This window comes from Schistocerca americana, chromosome 4 (genome assembly GCF_021461395.2).
Source record: "Schistocerca americana isolate TAMUIC-IGC-003095 chromosome 4, iqSchAmer2.1, whole genome shotgun sequence".
In the NCBI taxonomy this organism is placed as follows: domain Eukaryota; kingdom Metazoa; phylum Arthropoda; class Insecta; order Orthoptera; family Acrididae; genus Schistocerca; species Schistocerca americana.
The window spans coordinates 434,139,201-434,155,498 of NC_060122.1; the positions used below are offsets into that span (position 1 = coordinate 434,139,201).

The 16,298-nt window shown below is 39.2% G+C and overlaps 1 protein-coding gene across 3 annotated transcripts in view; it reads right to left on the bottom strand.

Annotated features, from left to right (window-relative positions):
• The window catches only part of LOC124612463 (mediator of RNA polymerase II transcription subunit 15), a 153,259-nt gene extending 148,592 nt beyond the window's left edge, over window positions 1–4,667 (bottom strand). For 2 of the 3 annotated variants that reach the window (XM_047140691.1, XM_047140690.1), the window contains exon 1: window positions 4,481–4,667. In XM_047140691.1, coding sequence (XP_046996647.1) covers window positions 4,481–4,542 — 62 coding nt within the window. In that variant the 5' untranslated portion in view covers window positions 4,543–4,667. The remainder of the gene's footprint in view (window positions 1–4,480) is intronic. The other variant, XM_047140692.1, reaches the window with a different exon arrangement.
• Window positions 4,668–16,298: the final 11,631 nt, after the last annotated feature.

A 16,298-nucleotide genomic window follows, 5' to 3' on the forward strand; every position in this document is an offset into this window, starting at 1 on the left:
ATTGTGATCAATGACTTTCCGTCAATTACTACGAACTGTGACCTACCCGACAGGAACTTACGAATCCAGTTCCACATGCAATTTGATTAGACGACTTTTATCGAACAGTCCTTTATACCCCTTGGGGAAGTGTGTTGGGACCCTGGCTGTTGATCATATTGTAGACAACATTAATAGTAATCTCAGGCTTTTCGCAGCTGATGCAGTTATCCGCAATGAAGCACTCTGGAAAGAGCTGCTCAAATATTCGGCCAGATCTTGATAGGATTTCAAAGTGGTACAAAGATTGGCAACTTGCTTTGAATGTTCAGAAATGTAACATTGGACACTTTATAAAACAAAAAACCATAGTATCATATGATTAAGTATCAATGAGTCAGAAGTGTAATGTGCCATACACCTCACTGTGGTTTGCAGAGTATAGATGTAGATGAAGAGGTTGAAGGTAAACCTACCACAGCCAGCACAAGACATTTATATCCTATTAGCAACACTACCATTGCTAGCAGAATTACTGCTTTTTAGCTGTTGGTCCTTAGGAGTTGTATTTTTTTAAACTAGTATCTGTCTGTGATGCACCTAGTGTCTGCATAATTACAGTCCACACTACCATGTTAGATTGTTTATTACTCGGTGCAATGTTTGCAGGTAATGTGGGGAAGCAGTCATTGAATTTTGTGGGCAATAATTTGAAAGAGTCACCATTTCTGGCAGATGTATTTTCAGGGAGTTCAATTTCATTCAGATGACTTGTTTTGTTTGTTTGCTAAATAATAATCTCAAATAGCTTTTACTTTATTCTGGGAGCTTTTTTTAGCATAGGATACGATTTCTGCTCTTTTAATGATAGAGTGGAGTCAACAATAGTGGTGGTATTGGAGTTAAAAATCTTGACTACTGCTTATTCTCTGAATTGCATAGAGCTCTACCTAATGTCTGATACTGTAATCCCAGCAGTTATCAATGCTTCTGTTCAACTTTCCCCCATTTTGTTTTAGCACCAAACAAAACTTGAAATACGTTTATGAAAGTGTTATTTTTTTCAGTTAACACTGTCTGCTTTATTAATTTCTCCCCGGTGATCTTTCTGTAACTTCTCTCTAAACACTGATCAAGTCATCGTTCTTGTGTCTGAGGTACCATACCTTAGTGTGACAGTTTGTTGGGATATGCAATAGAATGATCATGTAAGCCAAACATAGGTAAAGCAGGTGGCAGACTTTGTTTCACAGGTAGAATACTAGGAAACAATCACCCTACAAAGGAGACTGCTTACTAATCACTCATGTAACTCTCCCTACAGTATTGCTGAAGTATATTGGACCTATCCCATGTAGTACTAATAGTAGATGTCGAACATATACAGAGAAGAGCATCATGAATGGTCGCAGGTTTGTTTGACCAGTGGGGAAGTGTCATAGCAATGCTGAAAGAACGGAAATGGCACACTTTAACATATAGGCATACTATTACAAGAAAAGAGACTTGGGAAGTTTCAAAAACCAGTTTAAAATATGAATCTATGAATAAATAACAACTCACTCCATACTGATCCTGTACGGATTATGAAAACAAGATTAGATTAATTGTAGCACACACAGATGCATAAACAGTTTTTCTTCCTGCAGTCAATACATGAATGGAATGTAGCCCTAATAACTAGTACAATGGTAAGCACCCTCTGCCATGCACTTCACAGTGGTTTCCAGAGATGGATGTACATTACTGGTTATATAGCTGACTGCAACAAAGTGTACATGAGAAATAGCCTACTGGAGAATATAGCAAATTACTTGAGAAGGCCCAGATCAGGCCACATTGTCGGGAGAATGTTGCTATGCTGATACTGTTTCTTGCAGCTACTGGCACAGAAAGCTAAAATCACATAAACAACAAAGCAGTACTGACCATTGAAAGATTAATTTTCTTGCTCACACTGGATGCTGCACTTCAAGATTCACATTTTGTTCCTACATAAATTTGTATTGTCTTCTCTGCATCATTTAGGGGTCGACAGAAGCGTCCGATCCAACGCGTCGGCTTTGACCCGTGACGTAAGGGTGTTGTCGTGTGTGACGTCATGACGGCGCGGAGTTTGGTTTGAGTGTGGCTGTCTCCAGTTCTGTTTTCTCTTATTTTATTTACTTTTCTGATCTGTTCGTTCTATCTCGTGAGATTTTTTTTTTATTTAAAAACACTTATTACTTATTTTAATTATCTGTTTCCTCGAATTTCTGTTTTAGTTTATTATATTTATCTTTCTGGTCTGTTCGTTCTATCCCGTGAGATTTTTTTTTTTTTTTTTAAGACAAAAAACACTAACCAGCTACTGAAGCATCTTTATCTTCTATGGGTTGCAGGGGTTACGACCCCTGGGAAGGTGGGTGGGTATTCATGCATGGCTGTCTTCACTTACACGTTGTAGCTACGCAAGGCGTCTAAATTTGTTCATATTTAGTTTGCCCCCCACCCAAAACACCCCATTTCCTGCGCTTGTCCCGTTAGTGTCATTAGGCTTCTTGTGGAAAGTGTGTGTGTTTGTTTTTGTTTCCACCATATTTGTGACGTCATGGGTCAAAGCAGACGTGTGGGATCGGACGCTTCCGTATTTCCTCATTTAGTACTGATCTCCTACTCACATCCTATATCAGTTTATGCGAACAGCCACAATCAACATCTCCTCTCAGCTACCTGATAGCTGACATTCAGCTCATCTTATCTGTACAGTGATGCTGAGAATTTTTGCTTGCTTAAGTTAGGCTGAAATCGTACTTTCAGAGTCATTAATTACAAACTGTTCCTAGACTTTACTTCCAGTCTGCACATATAAGGCTGTACAACAGGAAAACTGCTTTTTAAGTCAATCCTATTCCTCTCTGTTCTTGGAGCTGTTTCCCTTTGGGTGTTGGGTTGCTTTGAGTGTGTGTCTCAAATAGCACACATCTTAAGCTACCATCCACACAAAATATATTGTTATTATTCCACTTGTCTCACTGAGGGCCTTTGTATGACACACAGTACCAAAATTGGGCAACTAAGTTTCAAAATGGAGAAGGAAGGATTGTTTCGGTTGTGCTTAGTTGTTTGTAGCCAAGTATCCCACTACAGCGCAACCGGGGTGTTATCAGTATAAAAGTAAAGCAGTGCTTATTAAATGTAAGTCCATAGCTATTCAAAACTTTTTTCCTGTCAGTTGCAAAGACCAATACCTGCCCATAGCAACTGAAATTCTACAGTTAGTAGGGATAAGGTACAGGGAGTGGAAGATTCTACAGTTAGTAGGGATAAGGTACAGGGAGTGGAAGTTTATAAGTTGTACTGGAGTCAGACTGCAGTTGTGGTATGACATGAAAATTGCTCAGTAATGGAGAAAGAAGGGAAAAAAGGAGGGGGGTGGGGGGGGAGAATGAGGGACAGAGTGGGGTAGGCGTAGCTGTACTCTATCCCTCACATTATTCAATCAGTAGTAAAGTAAACTAAGACGAAACTTGGAAAAGAAACTAAAAGGTCTGGGACCATCTCGTAATGATAAAAGATTTTTAATCATAATACAATGCACACAATACCGTCATCAAACATATTGCTAAACAGATAGAAGAACATCTACCTGTCCGTTTAGACTGAAGGTCATTTGCGTAGTACACCTAATGGTCTGATATGTCTTTGTTGAGCTGCAGGCCTAAGTTTCCAATCGACAGTTCCAAAATTTGATACTTGTGTGTAGCAATGTGGTCAATGTTATAGAAACATCTGCTGTTTGGAATTAACGAGTCTTGTGAATACACCAAAAAGAAATGAAAGGCAATATTTCCCTGTGATTTTACAATGCATCTTCGACAACGTAAAAATCGCCAAAATTTTATGGCAAATGTATAAAACTCAGCATTATCTATACATAACAGTTGTCATTCGTGGAAGAATAGGCTTATCCAGAAAAAAATATAGATTAAGTCTGATATATGTGAATTCCATATAATGATTGGCAAAAAAGGTAAGTTCACATGCTCCGACAATAATCATTTGACGAACTTAAACCTTGAAGAACAAAATGGCCATCACGTTCCCCCACATTTAAAACTCTCGAAACTTTCCAGGTGAATAAAAATATCCTAACAGTTGCTACGGAAAGAGCATTCATCGCGTTCCTGAATATTGTAATTGTTCCCTTCGAACGTGCTGTTATCAGAATAGACGATGAACTGTTAAAAACTGAATCTTCATGTAACTAATTGCTAATACTGATAATATAGTCTGTAAGAATAAAGTGTGCTTTAATTGTCTGCCATGACTGGATCATGGACCAATTTCAAAACACACATTACGGAACCAGCACTCCAGGTTACTTCGGTTTTGCAAACTAAATGAATGTAACCTTACGCGCAAAGTTCAAACCGAAAAATAAATTGCAAAGAAATAATCTTTTACGATACTGCAAGTTACTAAATTTTCTCGAAATAGTTATCACGTGCTTGGAACTTACATTTTGGAAACAACACTTTGACGAAACGCTGCTGTGCGCCACGAACCTTCTTCTCCTGCCATGTTTATGTTTATACAATTCACTATGCAACAAAAACACAATTCAACTAGAGCAATACTTTAGCGATCGCAACCAAGTACCATCAGATCTTCCTGTCACGTCTACCTTAGAACGACGTCATCTTAGGAGCTGGAGCGCGCGGCCAGTGTTGCCAGTATCTAGAGATAGCAAATATTGGTGCCGGTCGGTTTCGCTAGGCTGACCTCATGCCTGCAGCTTCCTAGATTGACTAAACTGCGATTTTACGATATGAGAGATTTCTGTGAATGCCGCTTTTCGATAACTGCACTTTGTCTCAGTTAAGAGTCGCAGTTAATGAATTCACAACTTGTATCCCTCCGTTATTTATGCGACTTCTGCTATTCCTGTGACTTAAGCCGGGTTCACTAAGGCAACAAAAGTATCGCCACTGCTAATGGCGAACTGCAGTTGCTTTGTAGTTGCATGTGTGAACTCCTAGTTTTCGGTGGCGCCATTTAAGACGCGCAACTTTTCTCACGCCACAAAAAGTTGAACTTGATTCTACTACAGTCCAACATAACAGTCGCGACACTTCGCCTCGATTTTGTTGCCAGCAGCGCCCCAAGCGGCTGGTAGGTTGAACTGTGAGTTCGGCGCGATCGTGAAAGCAAATAGTGATTGTTTATTTTTTTTATTTATACAATGATTTTTACCATCGAGAGCGTTTGTAGCGCAATAAATTGTAGCAGCAACAGGAAGAAGACACCACAGCTGTTTAGGTTTCCTAAGGATCCTGAGAGGTATATACCATCACGTTACTAAATTGTATAGTCAGGATTCACTTGCAAACTATATGTGTATAAATGATAAATGTTTCGTTTTAGGAGCAGAAAATCGCTAGTTAATAGCAGACGAGAAGACCTTATGAAGAAAGACCCAGTTTACCTGTATAATAATATTAGGTTTTGTCCGCTACATTTCGAAGAAAACCAGTTCATGAACGCAGACAATAACAAACTCGTGTGGAATGCAGTACCCACACTGTTTGACATCCCAAATAAGCCACTTCTACTGACGATGAAAGATTCGACAGTCAATCTAAAGCTGTAGAACAATCGTATGACACAGAAGCAGCCAGTTCAGCTCTCCATGTATCAGTGCAAGATTCGTGCGAATCGTTACCACAGACGTGCTTTGACGATAAAGTGGTTAGATTAAGTGCAGCTGTTCGTGTCTTACAAAAGCTTGTGAAGTGTCAGATTGTGCAGATCGAGCGAAACTATTACGGGACAAGGAAGGTGCCTACAGAGACATTGTTTGAAAATTATTCAAATATTTGGTTTTTCGTGAAATGTAATGTAATCAGCTCATTATAATGTTTTCAGCATATTTCTGCCACTATTTGGCAGTTGCTTGACCCACTTAGAATAATATAAAGATTAAGGTCGTACTTGTGGTGACAATGACACACACAGTAGGCCTACAGAACGATAAACGAGCTGTCGATCGCTTTTGCATGTAGAGGTACATCTCTGTGCTTCTTACATGTGAATCTGTGTGTTTATATTCTTTTGACATCAACGTGGTAAGCTGCAATTCTGTCCAATGTCGCAAGTGTTTCTTCACGAATGTGTTGTAGCTTGCCACTCTATTCATGGTTTTTGTCCATACTCGCGCTTATTTTAGAATCATTAATAGAAACATATTTGCCTTCTGATGCTAAACAAACTCTTGGAGGCAAGAAAATAACTCGAATAATTCGAAAATTACGTAGGAAATGGATGCAAACAAACATTATGCTTACGACGCGTCTGACGTTCACCTTACCCGCCGCTTGGAGCGCTAGTGTCGCTCCATCTGTCAAACGGCAACAACTTTTACAGCAGTAAGTGTCGCGACTGTTATGTTAGACTGTGATTCTACTTTGTTGCGCTATTTTGCCTTCTCCACAATCGAATAACGTCATTCGATTGCTACCTCGCGGCTGGATTCAAACCTTCCTAGTGCGTATTCGTTCGTAGATAGTGCTTTTGTTTGTGCGTTTGCTATTGTTGTTTGTTTGTTGTGGTCTACAGTCCTGAGACTGGTTTGATGCAGCTCTCCATGCTACTCTATCCTGTGCAAGCTTCTTCATCTCCCAGTACTTACTGCAACCTACATCCATCTGAGTCTGCTTAGTGTATTCATCTCTTGGTCTCCCTCTACGATTTTTACCCTCCACGCTGCCCTCCAATGCTAAATTTGTGATCCCTTGATGCCTCAAAACATGTCCTACCAACCGATCCCTTCTTCTTGTCAAGTTGTGCCACATACTCCTCTTCTCCCCAATCCTATTCAATACCTCCTCATTAGTTACGGGATCTACCCACCTTATCTTCAGCATTCTTCTGTAGCACCACATTTCGAAAGCTTCTATTCTCTTCTTGTCCAAACTAGTTACCGTCCATGTTTCACTTCATACATGGCCACACTCCATACAAAGACTTTCAGAAAGGACTTCCTGACACTTAAATCTATACTCGATGTTAACAAATTTCTCTTCTTCTTTGCTATTAATATGTCGAAAAAGTGGTCAACAGCGACAATAATGAGATTCTTGGAGGTGTATCAAGAACGAGAATGCCTTTGGAACCACAAAAGCGAATCATACAAAGACAGAAATTTGAGAGATGCTGCATTAATTGAAATAGTAAACAGTATGCGTGAATATGTACCTGGAACTGATGTAACTACAACAAAATTAAAAATTCGAAGCATTCGAAATGCTTACATGAATGAACATAAAAAGGACTGAAATCACTTAAGAGTGGTGCGTCTACAGACGGTATTTATAAACCCAGCCTTGCTTGGTTTGAAGCTGCAGACCGGTTCTTAAAACATGTAGTCGAGACAAGAGAGACGAGAAACACTTTGGTAAGTAATATTTTACATTTATTACGTTTCCAAAAATTCTTGTTTAGTAATATGTACAGCCGTTTAATCAGCTGAGACAGGTGACGCCATTTTGCAAACTGCGCAATTACGAAGAATTTGTGGCGTCCTGTGTGGACAGAAGCTCACAACACCACTCCAGAATGACTTTACTTGTGGCGATACTTTCGTTGCGTGTGTGAACCCGGCTTTACGCGATTTCTGCGACTTATGCGATTTCTATGACTTTTGTGATTTCTGCGCTTTACACGATTTCTGCGATTTATCACCGTAGATGTTACACTGTCATTAGGCACAAGTAAGAAGTGAACTGTGTCAAAGCAACTGAGGAATATGTTCTCGACTGTATAGGCGATTATTTATGGGGGCCTAATGTAATGTTGCAGTAACCCAAATAACAAAAAGTTATCTGAAATGGTATTATTAACACTTTGCCGCCCGCACGTCTCGTACAAATCTGTTCGCTTGGCGCTGGCAGCGCTAATTTGGATAACTTGGCTTGTCGCTAGCCGTTCTTGACATTATCGGGACATTATAAATTGTTAAGTTTTACTACTCTCATCATTAGTTCTCATAAGTTCTCAACCCTGTTCACCCATTTTCATGAAATTTCAAAGATTTGAATACATTAATAAACACAAAATTTGTTTGTTTCTTATATTTGTTTATTTGCATTGCCTTTGGTGCTTAGTATTTCTCTTTCATATTATATGCAGCAAAACAGTCTCCAAGACGTAACGCAATTGCACAAGACTTGTAGATTAAGTATGTTGTCCTTCTTTTTTTGTTTTTTGAACAGACATGGCAGTGTCTTCGTTTTCGTTTATTCGTTTCAGAAATAAGTATTAGTTGGTGTTGCTTTATGTGACCGGAAAGTCTGTCAACCTGATGAGACTATGCGATGTAGTGGCAAACTCCAAGTTCTCCTCAGAAGCAGGTATATGGTCTTTTATCCACGAATCAGACACTATCAATAAAAAATCGTGAAATCAGAGACTCTCGTGTTCCATGTTGAAATATTGACATGTACGGAATGCATTAAATAATGCACAATTAAAGAGGTAAATGCTAACCTTTTTTGACCATTTAATAGTTTTTCTGTATATAGGGTAATATCTCAAATATTGGTCTGCTCGATCCACTCATTTCGTGTATTTGTTGTAGTCTATTACACTTTCAGGTTTTTTTTTTTTTTTTTGCTGTGTAATTGGTTTTTTTACATTTTCTCTGAGAGTCAGTCAAAGTGGCATTATGTATTGTAGAGATCCTTTGTATCGTTTTAGTTTTCGAAGCTTTCCATACCTTTCCGTTGAAGCTTCAAACACGTTGACTTTTGCGTGCTTTAATTTTTCTGGAAATCCTCTGTTTTGCCGTATCATTCCACAAACTCAAATTTTCTTTTCATGTAACTTCTCTGCATGTTCTACAGTGCTATAGAAATTATCCACGTAGAGGTAATGCCACTTTCCACATCAAGGTGCCAATAGTTCCATCACTGTTTTTGCTAAAGCCTGTCCTGCGCCGGAATATATCTTGAATGAGGAGATGTATCCCGTACTCGAATCAAACAGCATCCAAATTCGTATGCCATATTTCGTAATTTTAGACGGATTGAAAACTTTAAAATTTAACCGTCCACGCCATGCCACGGTTCATCAATTAGATGTTTTGACTTAAATTAAAAGTTTCTTTAAACTTTTTGGAAAAATAATCAATTACGAATTGCACTTTGAAAAGCCAGTCGGAATTATCCACTGTATTGTTGTTTGTCGGAAAAAATGTAGAACTGATTATATTTGTCTGACCCGTTTTGCAAAATATCGGTGTGTCTATCAACGGATTCCCCCCCATGAACCATGGACCTTGCCGTTGGTGGGGAGGCTTGCGTGCCTCAGCGATACAGATAGCCGTACCGTAGGTGCAACCACAACGGAGGGGTATCTGTTGAGAGGCCAGACAAACGTGTGGTTCCTGAAGAGGGGCAGCAGCCTTTTCAGTAGTTGCAAGGGCAACAGTCTGGATGATTGACTGATCTGGCCTTGTAACAATAACCAAAACGGCCTTGATGTGCTGGTACTGCGAACGGCTGAAAGCAAGGGGAAACTACAGCCATAATTTTTCCCGAGGGCATGCAGCTTTACTGTATGATTACATGATGATGGCGTCCTCTTGGGTAAAATATTCCGGAGGTAAAATAGTCCCCCATTCGGATCTCCGGGCGGGGACTACTCAAGAGGATGTCGTTATCAGGAGAAAGAAAACTGGCGTTCTACGGATCGGAGCGTGGAATGTCAGATCCCTTAATCAGGCAGGTAGGTTAGAAAATTTAAAAAGGGAAATGGATAGGTTGAAGTTAGATATAGTGGGAATTAGTGAAGTTCGGTGGCAGGAGGAACAAGACTTCTGGTCAGGTGACTACAGGGTTATAAACACAAAATCAAATAGGGGTAATGCAGGAGTAGGTTTAATAATGAATAGGAAAATAGGAATGCGGGTAAGCTACTACAAACAGCATAGTGAACGCATTATTGTGGCCAAGATAGATACGAAGCCCACGCCTACTACAGTAGTACAAGTTTATATGCCAACTAGCTCTGCAGATGACGAAGAAATTGAAGAAATGTATGATGAAATAAAAGAAATTATTCAGATTGTGAAGGGAGACGAAAATTTAATAGTCATGGGTGACTGGAATTCGAGTGTAGGAAAAGGGAGAGAAGGAAACATAGTAGGTGAATATGGATTGGGGGACAGAAATGAAAGAGGAAGCCGGCTGGTCGAATTTTGCACAGAGCACAACATAATCATAACTAACACTTGGTTTAAGAATCATGAAAGAAGGTTGTATACATGGAAGAACCCTGGCGATACTAAAAGGTATCAGATAGATTATATAATGGTAAGACAGAGATTTAGGAACCAGGTTTTAAATTGTAAGACATTTCCAGGGGCAGATGTGGACTCTGACCACAATCTATTGGTTATGACCTGTAGATTAAAACTGAAGAAACTGCAAAAAGGTGGGAATTTAAGGAGATGGGACCTGGATAAACTAAAAGAACCAGAGGTTGTACAGAGATTCAGGGAGAGCATAAGGGAGCAATTGACAGGAATGGGGGAAATAAATACAGTAGAAGAAGAATGGGTAGCTTTGAGGGATGAAGTAGTGAAGGCAGCAGAGGATCAAGTAGGTAAAAAGACGAGGGCTAGTAGAAATCCTTGGGTAACAGAAGAAATATTGAATTTAATTGATGAAAGGAGAAAATATAAAAATGCAGTAAGTGAAACAGGCAAAAAGGAATACAAACGTCTCAAAAATGAGATCGACAGGAAGTGCAAAATGGCTAAGCAGGGATGGCTAGAGGACAAATGTAAGGATGTAGAGGCCTATCTCACTAGGGGTAAGATAGATACCGCCTACAGGAAAATTAAAGAGACCTTTGGAGATAAGAGAACGACTTGTATGAATATCAAGACCTCAGATGGAAACCCAGTTCTAAGCAAAGAAGGGAAAGCAGAAAGGTGGAAGGAGTATATAGAGGGTCTATACAAGGGCGATGTACTTGAGGACAATATTATGGAAATGGAAGAGGATGTAGATGAAGATGAAATGGGAGATATGATACTGCGTGAAGAGTTTGACAGAGCACTGAAAGACCTGAGTCGAAACAAGGCCCCCGGAGTAGACAATATTCCATTGGAACTACTGACGGCCGTGGGAGAGCCAGTCCTGACAAAACTCTACCATCTGGTGAGCAAGATGTATGAAACAGGCGAAATACCCTCAGACTTCAAGAAGAATATAATAATTCCAATCCCAAAGAAAGCAGGTGTTGACAGATGTGAAAATTACCGAACTATCAGCTTAATAAGTCACAGCTGCAAAATACTAACACGAATTCTTTACAGACGAATGGAAAAACTAGTAGAAGCCAACCTCGGGGAAGATCAGTTTGGATTCCGTAGAAACACTGGAACACGTGAGGCAATACTGACCTTACGACTTATCTTAGAAGAAAGATTAAGGAAAGGCAAACCTACGTTTCTAGCATTTGTAGACTTAGAGAAAGCTTTTGACAATGTTGACTGGAATACTCTCTTTCAAATTCTAAAGGTGGGAGGGGTAAAATACAGGGAGCGAAAGGCTATTTACAATTTGTACAGAAACCAGATGGCAGTTATAAGAGTCGAGGGACATGAAAGGGAAGCAGTGGTTGGGAAGGGAGTAAGACAGGGTTGTAGCCTCTCCCCGATGTTGTTCAATCTGTATATTGAGCAAGCAGTAAAGGAAACAAAAGAAAAATTCGGAGTAGGTATTAAAATTCATGGAGAAGAAATAAAAACTTTGAGGTTCGCCGATGACATTGTAATTCTGTCAGAGACAGCAAAGGACTTGGAAGAGCAGTTGAATGGAATGGACAGTGTCTTGAAAGGAGGATATAAGATGAACATCAACAAAAGCAAAACAAGGATAATGGAATGTAGTCTAATTAAGTCGGGTGATGCTGAGGGAATTAGATTAGGAAATGAGGCACTTAAAGTAGTAAAGGAGTTTTGCTATTTGGGGAGCAAAATAACTGATGATGGTCGAAGTAGAGAGGATATAAAATGTAGGCTGGCAATGGCAAGGAAAGCGTTTCTGAAGAAGAGAAATTTGTTAACATCCAGTATTGATTTAAGTGTCAGGAAGCCATTTCTGAAAGTATTCGTATGGAGTGTAGCCATGTATGGAAGTGAAAGATGGACGATAAATAGTTTGGACAAGAAGAGAATAGAAGCTTTCGAAATGTGGTGCTACAGAAGAATGCTGAAGATTAGATGGGTAGATCACGTAACTAATGAGGAAGTATTGAATAGGATTGGGGAGAAGAGAAGTTTGTGGCACAACTTGACCAGAAGAAGGGATCGGTTGGTAGGACATGTTCTGAGGCATCAAGGGATCACCAATTTAGTATTGGAGGGCAGCGTGGAGGGTAAAAATCGTAGAGGGAGACCAAGAGATGAATACACTAAGCAGATTCAGAAGGATGTAGGTTGCAGTAGGTACTGGGCGATGAAAAAGCTTGCACAGGATAGAGTAGCATGGAGAGCTGCATCAAACCAGTCTCAGGACTGAAGACCACAACAACAACATCAACGGATTTTTTAACAATAATCATTGAACATTGCTTTCTTTACAATTTCCATAAGGATAGCAAGCCCAAACCATTTTCTGAGTTCGGGCCCTGTAACGTCGACAAATTTTTTTTTATCCAGTTTTCTTCTATTGCAACTTTGACTGAAGTACTCGTTGGTTTCGTTGCTAATACAGTTAAATAGGTCGTTCCCAATATATAATTCTACCATATCCTCGATGCTCTGTTTATCTTTGGGAAATATGTTTGGACCCGCAGATCTTTCAAATTTATTGTTGCTCCTTGGAACATCAATGTCTGACCACTGTACACTGTCATCTTCGTGTGATTCGTCCGATTCAGTTAGAGACCGTAGCGTTCGCCGAATTCTTCTTGGACGTATTTCACTACCCTCCGACGATTCTGGTTCACTTTCCATTTTTTAACCCAATGTCTTCTTCCCAACTGGCCAAGTCGTCCGGAACGTCAGACAAGACGTCTGAGCATTCATCGTAAATAATCGTATCGTCTCTTTCGTCTGCCATGATGAAAGGGCACAAGTATGTATAAATTCAAAAAACTTTTCGAGGTGTGCAACTTATTGTTACCTAAACAAAACACCAACATAATGCAAACGATACTAAAGTGCTGTCGCCGGCCACTGCACGATACTGTGCTCACGACACCACTGTCATGTCACCGGCCACTGAGCGATACTGTACACACAACACCACTGTGGTGCCGACGGCCGTTGAACACTATTTCGCTCACGACACCACTGTGGTGTCGCCGGATGGCAGAGTGTTAATATTTCCAAGGATTCTTCCTCAGTTGTTACATGATATACGAAAGATACGCTTGCCCACAGATAAGATTTCGTCTTAACAAAACAGTCAGTAGTAAGGCGTCTTCGTCAGATTAGTTTCTAAGTTCGTGATTAAACATAGGGGCATCGGTTAAGAAAAGTGTGTAACCTCCCCCCCCCCCCCCCCCATATAACTGTTCAGCAATTGTATAATGTGCATTATGTTGCTAGTAATTAGTAGCAGTATAAAAGTTTAATAATCCATGTGATTTTCCAGACGTAGTTCCCACTTCAATTACTGATTGCTCTATGTGTTCATCCACCTCTAGAAGAGATAATCGTGAAGATTCGAAACGACCCTTGAAGAATTCGTCACGTATAACAGCCATAATTGATAACATAAGTATGCAAAATGATTATTGGTGCAGTGTGTCATTGAGGAGTCATTGTGTGGTTTGACAGGGATGATAAATTAATGTGAACTGCACTGTGAGTGAATAAAGAAAATGCATTCTGATCTTTCATCCCATACTCCAAAATTTTCTGCTATGTATTTAGTGATAAAGACTGGCTAGAGTGTGATACCGATCAGTCCCCCTCTCCCACCTTAAATCTTGGTTGTGATGACAGACCTGTAACGTAGCCCACGGTCTAGGTTAGGTTGGGAGGTTTTGTGTTTCTCTTGCAGTTTATGCAGATTAACACAGATAAATGGCAAGTAACAACTCTTTAAGGGACAAAATAAACATTTGCTTTATTTGCACCACATATATAAATTCATTTGGCTGTGCAAATATATTATGTTGCCTTCAACAAACACAGAACATGTATATTCCACAGAGTTTAATGCTCTCTGCACATCATATCTTGTGCACCACTATGCATGCTGGAAAATGTTTGTTCACATATCCCCAACACTCTCCCTTGAACAAATATTTTTCAGATATTCAACACTATTCATCCCAGGTTGAACCATAATGTTTCACCAGCTTCTGAAATTTGTCCTTACTGAGAGGCTTGGTTAGGAGATCAGATAACATTTCTTCTGTGCATAGATAACTGAGGATTATATTTCCCTGTTCCATATGATGTCTTATAAAGTGATGCCATATGTCAAAATGTTTGGATCTTACACTGGTGACATTATTTTTTGCAAGTTTAATAGCCCCCACATTGTCACAAAATACCACAGTTGGATTTAAGTATGTGGATCCAAAGAGCTTCTTGTATAGTGGAGGACAAGACCATATATTCAGCTTCTACAGCACTCAAAGCAGCAGTTCTTTGTCTGTTATATGACCATGATATCAATCCTCCCATTAGGCCAAAACAACTTCCAGTGATGGAGTGTCTGCTTTCCAGCTCATTTCCCCATTCTGCGTCATGTAGCCTTCCAAATTTACATTTCCATTTTTAGAATATTTTAACTTACAATCAGCAGTTCCATTTAAATATCTGAATATTCTCTTGACTGCCATCCAGTGCTTTTCTCTCAGATCACTACAAAACTTACTTGCTGCATTTGTGACAAATGCAATGTCTGGTCTGGAAATCTGTGCTAAGTACAGTAGACTTCCTACAGCTTCAAAATAGTGTACACATTCCTTACATTTCTTGTCATCATCAGTTATTAGCAGTTTTGCATTATTTTCTGTAGGAGTAGAAGTAGTGTTACAATTTTCCATATTGAACTTTTCTAAGATTTTCCTTGTGTACAGAGATTGATCAGTCCATAATTCTTCTCTGTTGGCACTTCTTAGAATCTTCATGCTAAGTATTGATTAATTTCCCCTAAATCGTGCATATTAAATTCTGACCGTAACTGTTTTCTAAAAAAAGTTCATCTGGCTTTCACTATTGGTTAAAATAAAAAAAATCATCTACCCATATAGCCATGATTGTAATTTCTTCATTGCTCCTTTTATCATATATACTTGGATGTGCCTATGACTGTAACATGCCTAGTTTTATCAAAGTTTTAAGCAAACATTTATACCAGGAATGGCCACTTTGCTTTAATCCATATTTGCCTTTCTTCAAATGCCAGATTCTCCTTTTCACTTGATAAGGTCACTTAACTTCATCAGGTGGAATCACATAAATTTCCTCTTCCAGCCTCCCATTCAGGTAGGCTGTTTTCACATCCATTTGATGAATTAATAATTCTTGCCTTACTACAAGAGCTAAAAGGTATCTTAATGATGAATACTTCACCACTGGTGAGAAAGTTTCATTGTAATCTATTCCTTCTTTCTGGGAATATCCCTTAACTACCAATCTGGCTTTGAATTTTGGTACTGAACTCTCAGGATTTTTAATATTAAACACCCATCTTGTTCTTAGTTACTTTTTATTTTCATGCATGTCAATCCATTCATATGTATCATTATGGACAAAAGATTGCAGCTTCTTTTCAATAGCCTTTTTCCAATCTTGAGCATTTGAACTTGCTAAAGCTTCATCAACTTTGATTGGTTCATTGTTGATTGTTTGGGCAACATACATTTCATACTCTGGATATTCTTTTGGTTTCGCTATACATGAAGACCGCCTTGAACTGACTTCCTCTGTTGAATCTTCTTCCTCAATTTGATTCTCGGCTAGCACATAAGCTTCCTCTTTATTCTCATCTTCCTCTATTTCAGTTTCCATCTCTGTTTCAGCACTATCACACATTATGTTTGGTTGCATTACTGTATCATTTTGACTACTTTCCTTTATTTTCGGTCTATAATCCTCTAAAAATATTACATCTCTACTACTTATTATCTTGTTATTCACAGGATTATAAATCTGCAGCCTTTTGAATCCGCACAGTAGCCGACAAAAAAATATTTTTGAGATTTTGCATCCCATTTTCCTCTTAATGGTTTTGGAATCTGAACCATGGCTTCACATTCAAAGACTTTTAAGTGCTTTAGATCTGGTTTCTTCACAGTCCATACTT